Below are 13,626 nucleotides of genomic sequence, written 5' to 3'. Positions count from 1 at the left end.
CAAACGCAATAAACACATCGACCCTTGTTCACTCAACAAAATCTAGGAGATAATAACTGGTTCAAAATCTATTCCATACGGATCACTACAATTTCATTGTATATAACTACAATTAACATCACTACAGTCGAGCTATCAAACATGGAATCAACCACCAAGAATCTGATCGTCAGTCGTGCCAATTTCATACGAATCAGTACTTTGAAACATGTTCTCATCACTCCAACAATGGTACCAAAAATGATATATAAAGTCCCTATATCTTTGTGGTTAGGGAAAACAACCAACAACCTAGATTTTATTGTCCAATTAAAGGAGAAAGCTAGTGGCCAAGTGTGAATTCTTTCGAGGGAAGGGTCTCATTCGGTTGAGGTGGTTTTTTGTTTACATGCGTGTAATTAGTCTAAGTTCCTAAGCTCGAGTCAGCCTTTAAAAGCTTAATGATTGACGACAAGAAAATATGGTAGAAGCTTACGGTTTCTTCGAGAGCAAAAACAACTTATCCATTAAAGAGGAGATGGGTTTACAACAAAACTCAATTGGACCTGTTTTATAAGTATTTGCTTTTAAAAGTTGGCCAGATTGGATCGAACTCAAAATCGTCTTAGGTTCATTGAACAGAGCCTACAAATTTTAAAGTGTGACTCATTCGAATAGATCAATGATGAAGTTGACTTTAGCGAGTCTCCTATCTTTTAACCTCCATCGTTATATATTGTTTTTTTTTTCTATTGTAATTTTCATTATATCGTTGAATTTTTTTACGATCTTAAAAAAGAATTTGAGGTCCGCGTTTTCATTTTAAAATATAATAAAATAAATTGAAAAAAAAAACTTTAATTATGTCATAATTGACACACTAAGAAATGCACGTGAACTATGAACATACATTGCATCCATCTTATTATATGACCTCAAGATTGAAGGAGAAAATTGGTCAACAATTAGCACCTCAATGTCTTTTAAATTTCATTATTTTATTCCAAATTAAGAGTATGCAATGTTAAGTAAATAAATTATTCAATTTAAATACAACTAACATTTATTATTATTTTAAGGTTATACATCGAATTTTAACTTCAATAATATATAATATTGTCTCAAGCCCGGTGCTAGCAAATATTGTATATAAATAATTGTCCCAAACCCGGCGTTAGTAGATATTGTCCGCTTTAGCCCATTACATATTACCATTAACCTCATAATTTTAAAAGAGAGCTTTCCACACCCTTATAAAAAAAATGTTTCGTTCTACTCTCTAACCAATATGAGATTATTAAGGATATTTAGTAATAAATTATTGTTTATCATATATATTATATTTAATATTTGCCTTATTACCATTGGTATCTGTCTATTATTGTTATTTCCATTTATTACTATTTCCATATCCTTATAATTTATTTTATTTGATTATAAATAAGATAACTTTCACACCATTTAAGTGTGATGGATTAATCAAACATTCTTAGGGATCTTATAATATCCCTTGGGAGGCTAATGTCTTCGCTGAAACACCTCCCAATGTGTAGCTTTGATATCATTTGTAATGGCCCTAAGTCCACCGCTAGCAGATATTGTCCACTTTAACTTGTTACGTATCGTCGTTAGTCTCACAATTTTAAAATGCGTCTGTTAGGGTGAAGTTCTCACACCTTTATAAAAAATGTTTCGTTCCCCTATCGATATTTTCATATATAATAAATAAATAAATAAATAAAGCGATAAGAAAATCATAATTTTGACATTGAATTTTTGTGGGAATGCAAGTTGTGTAGGATATTTATGAGAATTGGGTGGATAGAGAAATCTTTTAATACAGAGAAAACAAGAGCAAGAATTTCATGAATTCATTTTTTTTTTTTTAACTTTGTATAAATGAATTCATGAATATCTCAGTGTTTTTCTAATATTTTTAAGACTGTTTCAGCTCGTTTTAGATTACATACTCTTAACATTTATGTTAACACAAAATTAATCAGATCCATAAATTTTATTAAATTTTTTGTGTTGGAGATATTAAAATCATTTTAATTAGATTCCTTTGTTTTTATTTCTTAGTTGCATATTGATGAACACTAACCAATCTAACTATTTGGCTCTCTCTTGTGATGAAGAATAGATAATGACAAAAGGAGAAGGGAATTGTTGTATTTAATTATACATATTTTTTAATTATTTTATGCTATTAATTTTATAAACTTTATATAATTCATCAATATATTAAAATTGAATAATTAATTAGGTTAATTCCATACATTATAATAAAATGGGACATGGGAAATGAGTTGTAATTTGAATTAATTAAACACAACAAACGGCAAGAAAGTAAGGAGTATATTGTAAATTGAAATAACCTTCCAAGGGTTTTTTCGTCATTTTGCCTACTATTACCGGCTACCTTTGGCCTCAGTCACAGCACTTCCCCCAATAATGGGTATCTTTCCCATTTTTGCTTTGTGGCTCCACCCCTAACCCCCACCTCTCCGTCACTTTTTTTCTTGAGAAAATTTATTAATCTTTTTGACTTTTTTACAATAATACAAAAAGAGTTAATATTCCACTTACTAATTACCACCATCAAAATTGAGTAAATAAAATATATTTAAAAAATTGATGACTCAATCTCTTATATTTATAATTATTTAATTAAAAAAAAGAGGAAAAAAAAAAAAAAAAAACTATGATGGATGAATAAATCGCTACGCATAAATTTTTATCCTTAAATTTTAAAAATATCTAATGTATTTTGAAAATTTGAAATTTTATATTTAATAAAATTCTAAATTTTTAATTTTATATTTAATATATTGATAAAAATTTTAAAAGATCGAATAGTTCAATTATCTATTGGACAAAAAAAAATTAAATATTTTTTAAAGTTTAACAACTAAAAAAATATGAATCTCAAAATTGAAAGAATTAGGTTATTTTTTTTTAATTTAAGAACTAAATTATAATTTAATAAACAATATTAAATTTACTAAAATTTAATTTTATTAAAATATTAAAATTCTAAAATTTATTAAAAAAATGGAATAATAAAAGTAAAGGCATCGAAACATAGAGGAAAAAAGTATTAATTGTAACAGTTTATTATTATTTTTTAATATTAGTGAAATTTTAAAAATTTTAATCTTTTTAAAAATTAAATATTTTAAAAGTACTTTTGAAATAAATTACTCTACCTAAAACTAAAATAATATTAAATTTTAGAGTTCTAGTATTAAATATATATTATACAATGATAATTCGACTCCCAAAAAATTAAAAGTAAAAAATAAAACTTTTAAAGTCCACTTTAATTCTTTATATTCTCCTTTTATTTATACTCTCACACCTGTGCGGAACTCGTACCTCCCGCACTCTAAAAAATGGAGGCAAAAACCAGTGCATTCCCCTTTATCGGCTTTCTTCTCACTCTTCTCTCTCTCTCCGCCGCCTTCTCCGACTTCCAAACCCTTATTCCCAAACCTCTTCCGCCCTCACCTTCGCTCTTATCGCCTGAATCCGCCACCGATTCCGAGTCTTTCATCTCCTCGGAGGCCGGGTTAGAGTTGCAGCTTCACCATTTGGACGCTCTGTCTCTGAACAGAACGCCGGAGGAGCTCTTCCATCTCCGCCTTCAGAGAGACGCTCTCAGAGTCACGAAACTGAGTTCACTCAGTGGTGGCTCTCAGAATCTTAGCCAAGCTAGTGGGACCAGCCATGGGACCACCGGGTTCAGTAGCTCAGTGATCTCGGGACTCGCTCAGGGTAGCGGCGAGTACTTTACGCGCATCGGCGTTGGCACGCCGCCCAAGTATATCTACATGGTTCTTGACACTGGTAGCGATATTGTTTGGCTACAGTGCGCTCCCTGTAAGAATTGCTACTCTCAGACCGACCCGGTTTTCAACCCGGTTAAGTCCAGATCCTACTCCAAGGTTCTTTGCCGAACGCCGCTTTGTCTCCGGCTCGAATCTCCGGGGTGCAACCAGAGGCAGACGTGTCTCTACCAGGTTTCTTACGGGGACGGTTCTTATACCACCGGTGAATTCGTCACCGAAACCCTAACCTTCCGGCGGACTAAAGTGGAGCGCGTAGCCCTAGGTTGCGGCCACGATAATGAGGGCTTATTTGTTGGCGCCGCGGGGCTTTTAGGTCTCGGTCGGGGAGGATTGTCATTTCCGTCGCAAGCTGGCCGGAGTTTCAATCAGAAATTCTCCTACTGCCTGGTGGACCGATCCGCCTCTTCCAAACCGTCCTCCGTCGTTTTCGGCGATTCCGCCGTATCTAGAACCGCCCGGTTCACTCCTCTTCTCACAAACCCTAGGCTGGATACATTTTACTATGTCGAACTGTTAGGGATCAGCGTCGGAGGCACGCCTGTTTCCGGCATCTCCGCTTCACATTTCAAGCTCGAATCGAACGGAAATGGTGGAGTCATCATCGATTGCGGTACCTCCGTCACTCGATTAAACCGACCGGCGTACATCGCCTTGCGCGACGCCTTCCGTGCTGGAGCCTCGAGTTTGAAATTGGCCCCTGTGTTTTCTCTGTTCGATACTTGCTACGACTTATCCGGGAAAACGACGGTGAAGGTTCCGACGGTGGTGCTACATTTCAGAGGCGCTGACGTGTCGTTACCGGCGTCCAATTATCTAATCCCGGTGGACGACAACGGGAGGTTCTGCTTCGCCTTCGCTGGAACGACCAGTGGGCTATCCATCATCGGCAACATTCAGCAGCAAGGATTCCGGGTCGTGTACGATTTGGCGGGTTCTCGGGTCGGATTCTCCCCTCGTGGTTGTGCCTGATGTCGACGAACCGACGTAATGCAAGGCCGGGAAAATCCTCCGCCGCCGTCTGTCCATTTCCTTTTTTCAGTTCAGACGTGATGATTAAAAATAAAGAAAAAGAAAAAAGGAAAAGGTTTAAACAGACTAGCTGAGCTGTATCAAAAGAAGTATATGACTCAAAACGGTGTCGTTTAATGTTTACTATTTTACTTGACTTCTTCTATCTTTACCTTGCTGTGAAATTAGTGTCTTATTTTAAATAAATAAATTAAGGTTGAGTTGATAATTAAACTGAGTCAAATATTTTTTTATTAGGCCCAAAGTTAGCGTAAAAATATTTTTATTTTACGGTTAAATTGAAGAAAATTATAATTTTAAAAGTTAGAATTTCATATTTATGATTTAATATAATTTTATGAAATATTTTCTATAATCTGCTAAATGACTAATTTCAATATTTAAAAATTCTTTTTTTTTTTAAAAAAAATTAGTAAACTTATAATTTAATTTTAAATATTTCTATGATTATGTTTTTTTCAAAACTTCAAAAATACTTATTTACGGTTAATAACACGTTTCAAAACTACTAATGAAGTTTGGATATAATTTATGAAGTATCAATTAATGTTTCCGTTGTTACCGTTCATATAGTAAAAACTTTTTTAGAATATTTTTTTATAAATTTTAAGGGTAATAACAAAAGAATTTAAAATACAAAGATATTTTTTAAACAAATAACTTACGCTTACAAAAAAAAAAAAAAAAAAAAAAAAAATCGTATATATATATATATATATATTTTTATAGATTCTTTTATTAATTTAGATTTATATTTTTTTTTTCATTTTGGCGTACGGAGCATAAGAGTAAGATGGAGTATCCAACGACGTCGTTAAGGAGGCGCCATCTTGCTGATGTGAAGCGCAAGGGGTTTTAGCTAATTCCCTATTTGCTCAACCTCTCGCTCTGCACATTACTCCTCATTTTCTTCCTTCATTCTTATGAATCCTTCCTTCTCGCATGGAGCTTCTTTCTCCCATCTTCTCTTCTCCCTCTTCAATAACCACTCCTTCCCTTTCACTCTTCCCTGCCAAATTTCCAATTCTAAATTGCCATAACAAAACCCAATTCAGGATTCAACCACCCGCCTCCAAATTTTACAGATACTCAACTTTTAATCTTCCAAGATGTAGAACAAACTTGATAGTTTTCGCTAATTTCCATCGTCCCACCAGACGCGGCAACTCGCTTCGGAAGAAACTCACCCAGGAGCAACAGGTACGTCGAATTCCCATTCCCGACAATTCAAATCCTGATTTTCAATTGCCCGAACGAATTTCTGATCATAGTGAGAGTTCCAGCCGTGTTAATGGTGATGTTAGTGATACTAATGTTGAAACGAAACCGAAAGGTTTAGGTGAATCTGTTTTGTGGAATAGATTAGAGAATTGGGTTGATCAATATAAGCAAGATATTGAGTTTTGGGGGATTGGTTCTAGTCCTATATTTACGATATTTCAAGACTCTGATGCGAATGTCAAATGGGTTTCTATTAATGAGGATGAAATCTTAGCGAGAAGTCAAGTTGAGAGAGTTGATTTGGATGACACAAGTGGAGTGAACCATAAAATCTCGGCTGCGAGAAGGATTGCAAGAGAAATGGAGAGTGGGAAGAATGTGCTTCCAAGGAATAGTTCAGTCGCCAAGTTTGTAATTGAAGGAGATGATCAGTCTACTGATCTGAAAGCTGCTCAGGGTTTTAATTTTAGGCCTGAGGTTTTTACCAAGTTTTCACGACTTGGGGGCTTAGTTCTATGTAGTTTTCTCTTACTTTTTTCTTTGAAGAAATTGTTCACTTTCAAAAAGGAGGAGGTTGAGTATAGCGAATTCGAGAAGGAAATGATGAGGAGAAAGATCAAATCTAGAAAAGGGAAAGAGGTGTTAGAGAATGGTAGAGTTGAAGTTATTCATGAACGTGCAGAACCACCTAAGGTGTCATTTGAAAAGCCCAAATTAGATAAGCAAGAACTTATGCGTACTATAGCAAAAGAAAAATCGAAAGCATCAGCTACCAATCTAGTTTTAGTTGAGTCTACGGAGGTTCGGAATGAAAGTGTTGTAGATTTGAGAAACAAAATTCAAGAAATAAGAGAGATGGCACGCGATGCACGGGAACTTGAGGCACAAGAAGACCCCTTTTCTGTTTCTGATGAAAGCAATCTCTTGAATGGAAAATTGCCAAACGAAGATGACATCGTTGAACATACAGATGAAGGTTCCTGTTTTCCGGCTGATGTTTTAGCACAGGATGAGCATGTGCTTGAAAGTGTTGAGAGTGAGCTCCCACACAGTGTAGCTTCTGAAGAGACAAAGGATTTGCAAGTATGTAGCACGTCAAGCGTGGAAGTGCCACTTAATGGCTATAGCACCTCATGGGATGTTAAAGATTGTAAGACTTCTTTAGGAGTTGTGGATACAACGCATTCTGAAACTTACTGTGATACCGAGAAACTAAAAACAGATTCCGAACAAAAGAAACTAAAAATCTTGAGAACAGTGAAGGAAGCTAGGGAGTATCTCTCTGAAAAACAACGAAAACAAATGCCTGATGAGAAAATTCAAGGCGTAACTGCACAAGAATGTCCTGCTGCTCCAGGGCTTTCAAATGATAACACATTGGAAAATGTGGTGAACAAGGAAGCAGATTCAGAAAATATACTGTTCAAATCTTCCTTTTCATTTGAGGCATTAGATTCGTCATCTTTGATTAGTGACAATGTTGATTCAGCACACAGTGATAAAAGTTCCATCTCGCTCGAGGATGACCGCTCTAAAAGTTCTGTGGAAGGAGGACCCTCAGTAGGCGGCAGTCAAGAGCTCCACAAGTCCTTGGATCCTGAAAGCAATGATCGTGATGCAGAAACCATGCCGTATGGAGAAACAAAGAACTGGATGGAAGATAATTTTGATGAACTTGAGCCTTTTGTTAAGAAGATTGGAGTTGGCTTTAGAGATAACTATATGGTTGCTAGAGAGAAAGGTGAACAGCAATCTGATGCCAATTCTACATTTGCACAACTTAAGTATGAAAATGACAATGAAGAGGAGCTTGAGTGGATGAAGGACGACAACCTTAGAGATATTGTTTTTAAGGTTAGAGAAAATGAACTATCGAACCGAGATCCATTCTATTCAATGGATCCAGAGGAAAAGCGTACGTTCTTCAAGGGTCTTGAGAAGAAAGTCGAGAGAGAGAATGAAAAGCTGTTGAAGTTGCATAAGTGGCTCCACTCCAGCATTGAAAATCTCGACTATGGAGCAGGTATTTCAATGTTCTTGAGCTTTTTGTGTTAAATAGTTCTTATCCTGATCCCCCCTTATGTTCTTTTCTCTAGATGGCATCAGTATATACGATCCACCCGAAAAAATCATTCCCCGTTGGAAGGGTCCTCCTTTAGAAAAGAACCCTGAGTTCATCAATGACTTCCTGGAGCAAAGAAAGGAAATTTTCGCTGTGAAAGCTGGTCTGCCTCTTTCTACGAATAAAGACGAGCAGAAGTCTTCTAATCCCGATGGTAGCATTGAAAATATCAATGATCCCAATATGCCAATTCATAACGAAGAACAGAAAGATTCTACGACAATTATAGAAAGTAGTGATGGATCCATCAGACGTGGTAAAAAATCAGGGAAGGAATTTTGGCAACACACAAAGAAATGGTCCCAGGGATTTTTGGAATCTTATAATGCAGAGACAGATCCAGAAGTTAAATCTGTTATGAAGGATATTGGAAAAGATTTAGATCGGTGGATTACCGAGAAAGAAGTGCAAGAAGCTGCCGAGTTAATGGACAAGTTGCCTGAGAGGAATAAAAACTTCATGGAAAAGAAATTGAACAAGCTCAAAAGAGAAATGGAAATGTTCGGACCACAGGCTGTCGTTAGCAAGTACCGTGAGTATGCAGAAGAAAAGGAAGAAGATTATTTGTGGTGGTTAGATCTTCGCCATGTACTTGTGAGTATGATTAAAACTGAACTTATGATGTTATCCCACTTTAATTTTCACTTGCTCACTTTGAATTTCTTTGTGATTTGATTTTGAACACTTCATTTAACTTTACAGTGCATCGAACTGTATACGGTGCAAGATGGAGAGCAGAGAGTAGGATTCTATTCCTTGGAGATGGCTGAAGATCTTGAACTTGAGCCAAAGCCTTGCCATGTTATTGCTTTTGAGGATGCTGGTGATTGCAAAAACTTCTGCTATATCATTCAATCTCATCTGGAAATGTTGGGGACTGGCCATGCCTTTCTTGTTGCACGTCCACCTAAGGTATGGAATTACTTGTTTTCGAGCTTCAAGCTTTCTAATACATTTGACGAACTCGAAAGTGGCTAATGACATTTTGTATTGTCTGTACTTATTTCCCTTTAATCATCTGATGGATAATCTGAATGATCTATCAAACGTTTGTTCTTACCGAACCAATATCCGTTTGTGGAACTTACAAAACTTGGGATTTCTCCAATCATTGTGAATTTATATAATTTGCAGGTTGTTGTGGTAATTAAATCATTGCTTTGAAGTTACTGTGTGTGCATAGACAATCTTTCTGTTTGATTAATCTCTTTTTGTGATCGTCAACTATTGAGACGACTAGTCGTATGTCGTGTGTCGTATGTATTTTTCTTTCTTTTCGTTTTGTTGACATCCGGATATCTTATCAATTCTACTTGCATAACCGTGTTTCTCTCTCGTAAAAAAATTTGCAAGGATGCGTTTCGGGAAGCCAAAGCAAATGGTTTCGGTGTCACAGTCATTAGAAAAGGTGAGCTTAAGCTCAATGTGGATCAAACGCTGGAAGAAGTGGAGGAACAAATCACTGAAATCGGTAGCAAAATGTACCATGATATGATCATGAAGGAGCGTTCCGTAGATATTAGTTCTTTAATGAATGGTGTACTTGGTTTGAGCAACACACCAAAAAGGAGGTACCTTTTGATCCTTGATATATATATATATATATATATATATGATACTTTATATGGTTTGTTTGACTTGGCTTTCACTTTGTGAAGTAATCTCTTCTTGATTGTTCACTTTCTTTTCAGAGGAAAATCAAAACGAAAGTTAAAGAAACTGAAGAAAAAATGAACTAGAAGCCATGACATAAAAATAAATTGCACGTTCCCGCTGATCGACTCCGACCATCCGACGATGCTGAGGGCTGGAATGGTTGATCCTGGACAGCATTTTTGATGGAAAACTCTCCTGGGTTCTCATCTTGTTTCATGCACTTGTGGAGGTGGAGGTACGTAAACTGATCGGTTTCGACGGTTGCAAAAAAATGGTTACATTGCTTCAGCCATCTTATTTCAAAACAAAGATTTTGAGATCAAGCCTTTAGATCAGATCTAAAATGTTAGTGTCATGTCCCTGTAAGCAAAGAGAACTTGTATTATGATGTTTGCCATTGATAAAACAGGCGTTTTATGTCACCATAGAGACCCTGCTATCATTCAGACAATGGCAGATATGGTTCGATGTTTGTGTGATATGCTTCAGTAGAGAAGAATTTCGTGCTGCATATGCCTTCCACACTTCCTCATCAATCTTACCATCACCCTTTCCATCTACTTCAGTTAAAGTCTGCAAAATGAGCAGCAAATTCAAGAGAACTAAAGTTTTGGGAACAAAGAGTAGCAACACAGTTATAATAGGCTCATCATTACCCTCTCGATGATCATTTCGACTACATCATCGGACAGATCTAGATCGGATTCAGACAGAAGAACCAACACCATCTTTCTTAACTATCACTGAAAGACAATAGTTTGAATGTATTATTAATTACAAAAAGATAAGGAACATTATGAGTCATTACCCAATAGCACTTGCTGTAACTTACACCTGTTGTAACGTACAACTTAAATGTATCTGAAAGCTCGATATTAAATCAATCCCAACTCTTAAGAACCATACAACATAGAATAATCATCATTAGAACCATCTTCTTACATTCAATCTTGACGGTCTTTAGAGTATTCGAATGAAAGACACTAGTTTCTTGTTGTAGCTTCTTAACTGTCTCAACGTGGAAAGATTCATGCGATTCTTTCCTAATTATTTGAAGGGCACTATCAAAACATCACCCTTATCTTGATGGTGCAAGGATAGAACTAAAATAGATTTATTTGGGAAATTTAAAAAAAAAGAATGATATATTCCTAATTTGATTTGGACTTAAAAAGGTTCTCAATCAAATTAGACTAAATATAAACATTCTCCTCGATCAAAAAGAGATTGTTTTTAACTTATGAAATCTATTAAAAATTAAATTCAGGTCTTCATTGCTTCCACTATTTCTTTAGAAATGAAATTGATTAGGGTTACTATGAACAAAGAAGAAAGCTATAAAGTTATGATGCCATTTGTAAATTAGAAGGCAAAAAAAATGGGCCATTTCCATAGTGAAAAGGAGCTGCGATGGGATCAAGAAGTTGAAGGCGGGATGATGGAGCCCTGACAACAGAACCAAGCAACCACAATGCCTAGCAGAGCACCAGCAAGGACCTGCAATGGCGTGTGCCCAAGCAGCTCTTTCAGCTTTCTTTTTCTTATGGGATGGCCTTCAAACAAGTCCTCAACGATCAGATTAAGAACCTGCATTACCATTTCACTCCAAATCTTTATAACAATATACCTTAAGCAATTAGATATGCCTCAAATATGCCGCTCAACTAATTAAGTCATATATTCTCGAACAAGAGGATAAAGGTTTCAATCTTTTTGTCCTTACATGTCATTAAAGTCAAGCGTTTATGACATGATACTTTCTCTATAAAAACCATAAATTAAGATAGATGCAAGTGACATAAGCCAATGATACCACCATGCCATCAGAATAAGTTTTGGACAAATTTCATGAAATAACCGTCTAACCATTACAACATTTGATGACTTCGGAAACAACATGACACCAAAGACATCTAAATCTAGACATTGAATGTGAGATCCCCACATCTGATGGAGAGGGGAACAAACTATTCCTTATAAGGGTGTGGAAACATCTCCGTGATAGACGTGTTTTAAAACTGTGAGACTGACGACGATACGTACCGAGCCAAAGCGGACAATATCTGCTAGCAATGAGCTTGGACTGTTACAAATTGTATCAAAGCCAGACACTAAGTGGTATGCCAGCGAGGACACTAGCCCCCAAGGAGGGGGATGGAACGAAACATTCCTAATAAGGGTGTGCAAATTTCTCCCTAAAAGATGCGTTTTAAAACTATGAGACTGATGACGATACATATAAGGTCAAAGCGAACAATATTTACTAGCAGTGGGCTTGGGCTATTACAAATGATATCAAAGCTAGATACCGAGTGGTGTGCCAGCGAGAACGCTGGCACCCAAGAGAGGTAGATTTTGAGATCCCACATCGGTTGGAGAGAAGAACGGAACATTCCTTATAATGGGGTGGAACATTCTTTATACGTAATGGACCAAAGCGGACAATATGTTTTAGTGGTAGACTTAGACGGTTACACTAAACTAAGAGTCGAGTCTAAGACATTGCTTCCTCAATCATCAGAATCCAAAACAACCATTCATTGCCAAGCATAACAGCTAACAAAAACTCCAAACAGGAAGGAACCAGAAGGCAGACAAAGCCATGTCAACACAGCCTCTCCTCCACAACACACAGAGAAAGACAGAGAAGCAAGCCCATAAATGCAAAAGATCCACATTGATTGGCAGCAGAACTAAGTACTCACCAACATATTCAAACAACTCAATCTGAGAAAGGAAACTTCAAAGTTCAAGATTATTCTAAGCAAATTCTATGTAAAACAAACAAGATTTTGTACCTCCGCTTGCATGCCGGTATGTCGACGAACACCAATTGCATCATACATGACAATAAGACTAAACCCCAAGCAGACTGGAAATAGCGAGTCAGCTACGCCATGACAAAGAGCCACGGAAGTCGTCAAAGCGGTGCACAATGCAGAGTGGGATGAAGGCATTCCACCACAACCAAACATTATCTTCAAATCCCATTTCCTTTCCACGAACAAGTTCAACAAAACCTTAGTCGATTGAGAAAAAAACCATGCGAACAATCCCGAAACAAACGTCGGATTCGTCGCCAATGTAGCAACGAACGGACTAATACGGTGCTTCACCGTCGCGGTAATGCTTATCAAAGCAATCCCGAAACTCCCGCTCTGTAAGTAATTTCCATTCCATCCACCCTCTACGAATCTCGCTGAAACAATCTGAGCTTTCCGGAGATTCGAACGAAAATTGCGATCACCGCCTTCAGATTTCTGGCTTTTGGCGCTTGGACGAGAGGTACAAGACAAATCATGTGGAAATCTGCGAAGCTTTTTGGATTGAATGAACCGAAAAGACAAGAAGGTAGTGGAGAGAGGACGAGGGGAGCCATTGAAAACGGGGGCACTCGATCTAAGCCCGACACTAGCAGTTTCCATAAGGGGTTTTGGTTTCTCGGGAATTTGAATCGCTAGATGTGAAGAACTTTGGAGAGGGTTCTTAAAGTAACTTGCGAGTCAAGCATATGATTCTCAAAGCATATGCCATTTCCAAACCTTTTATCTATCACCACATTGACAAATCCTCTAGAGACATCGACCCACAAGAACACTTATCCGAATTCTAACTAATCGAATCGATTCCTAAAGTCGCTATCATTACCACGAACAAACTAACATCCTTCAATCAATCCGTTCTTGGAACCCAAGTTACAACCTGTATTCCATCATTCATGTTACATTGAAATTTTAAAAAGTTGCATTTTGGTCGGGAGCTAATTCA

At 36.8% G+C, this 13,626-nt stretch overlaps 2 protein-coding genes and 1 pseudogene across 2 annotated transcripts; 2 read left to right on the top strand and 1 right to left on the bottom strand.

Moving 5' to 3' along the window:
• The first annotated feature begins 3,323 nt into the window (after window positions 1-3,323).
• LOC111799596 (aspartyl protease family protein 2 pseudogene) lies at window positions 3,324-5,072 on the top strand (annotated as a pseudogene).
• Window positions 5,073-5,697: 625 nt separating this feature from the next.
• LOC111800324 (uncharacterized) lies at window positions 5,698-10,369 on the top strand. The gene is made up of 5 exons (XM_023683966.2): window positions 5,698-8,103; window positions 8,177-8,796; window positions 8,905-9,114; window positions 9,556-9,773; window positions 9,894-10,369. The coding sequence occupies exons 1-5, from the start codon at window positions 5,802-5,804 to the stop codon at window positions 9,934-9,936; spliced, it is 3,393 nt and encodes a 1,130-aa protein (XP_023539734.2). The 5' UTR covers window positions 5,698-5,801; the 3' UTR covers window positions 9,937-10,369.
• Window positions 10,292-13,463, bottom strand: LOC111800325 (uncharacterized). The gene is made up of 3 exons (XM_023683967.2): window positions 12,657-13,463; window positions 10,515-11,445; window positions 10,292-10,431 (listed from the first exon to the last, which is right to left on the bottom strand). Exons 1-2 carry the CDS (start codon window positions 13,281-13,283, stop codon window positions 11,275-11,277), a joined length of 798 nt encoding a protein of 265 aa, XP_023539735.1. The 5' UTR covers window positions 13,284-13,463; the 3' UTR covers window positions 10,292-10,431; window positions 10,515-11,274.
• Between the last annotated feature and the right edge of the window lie 163 nt (window positions 13,464-13,626).

Source organism: Cucurbita pepo, chromosome 8, assembly GCF_057944985.1.
Source record: "Cucurbita pepo subsp. pepo isolate OVF chromosome 8, ASM5794498v1, whole genome shotgun sequence".
In the NCBI taxonomy this organism is placed as follows: Eukaryota; Viridiplantae; Streptophyta; class Magnoliopsida; order Cucurbitales; family Cucurbitaceae; genus Cucurbita; species Cucurbita pepo.
This window is presented reverse-complemented; position numbering and strand designations above follow the sequence as displayed.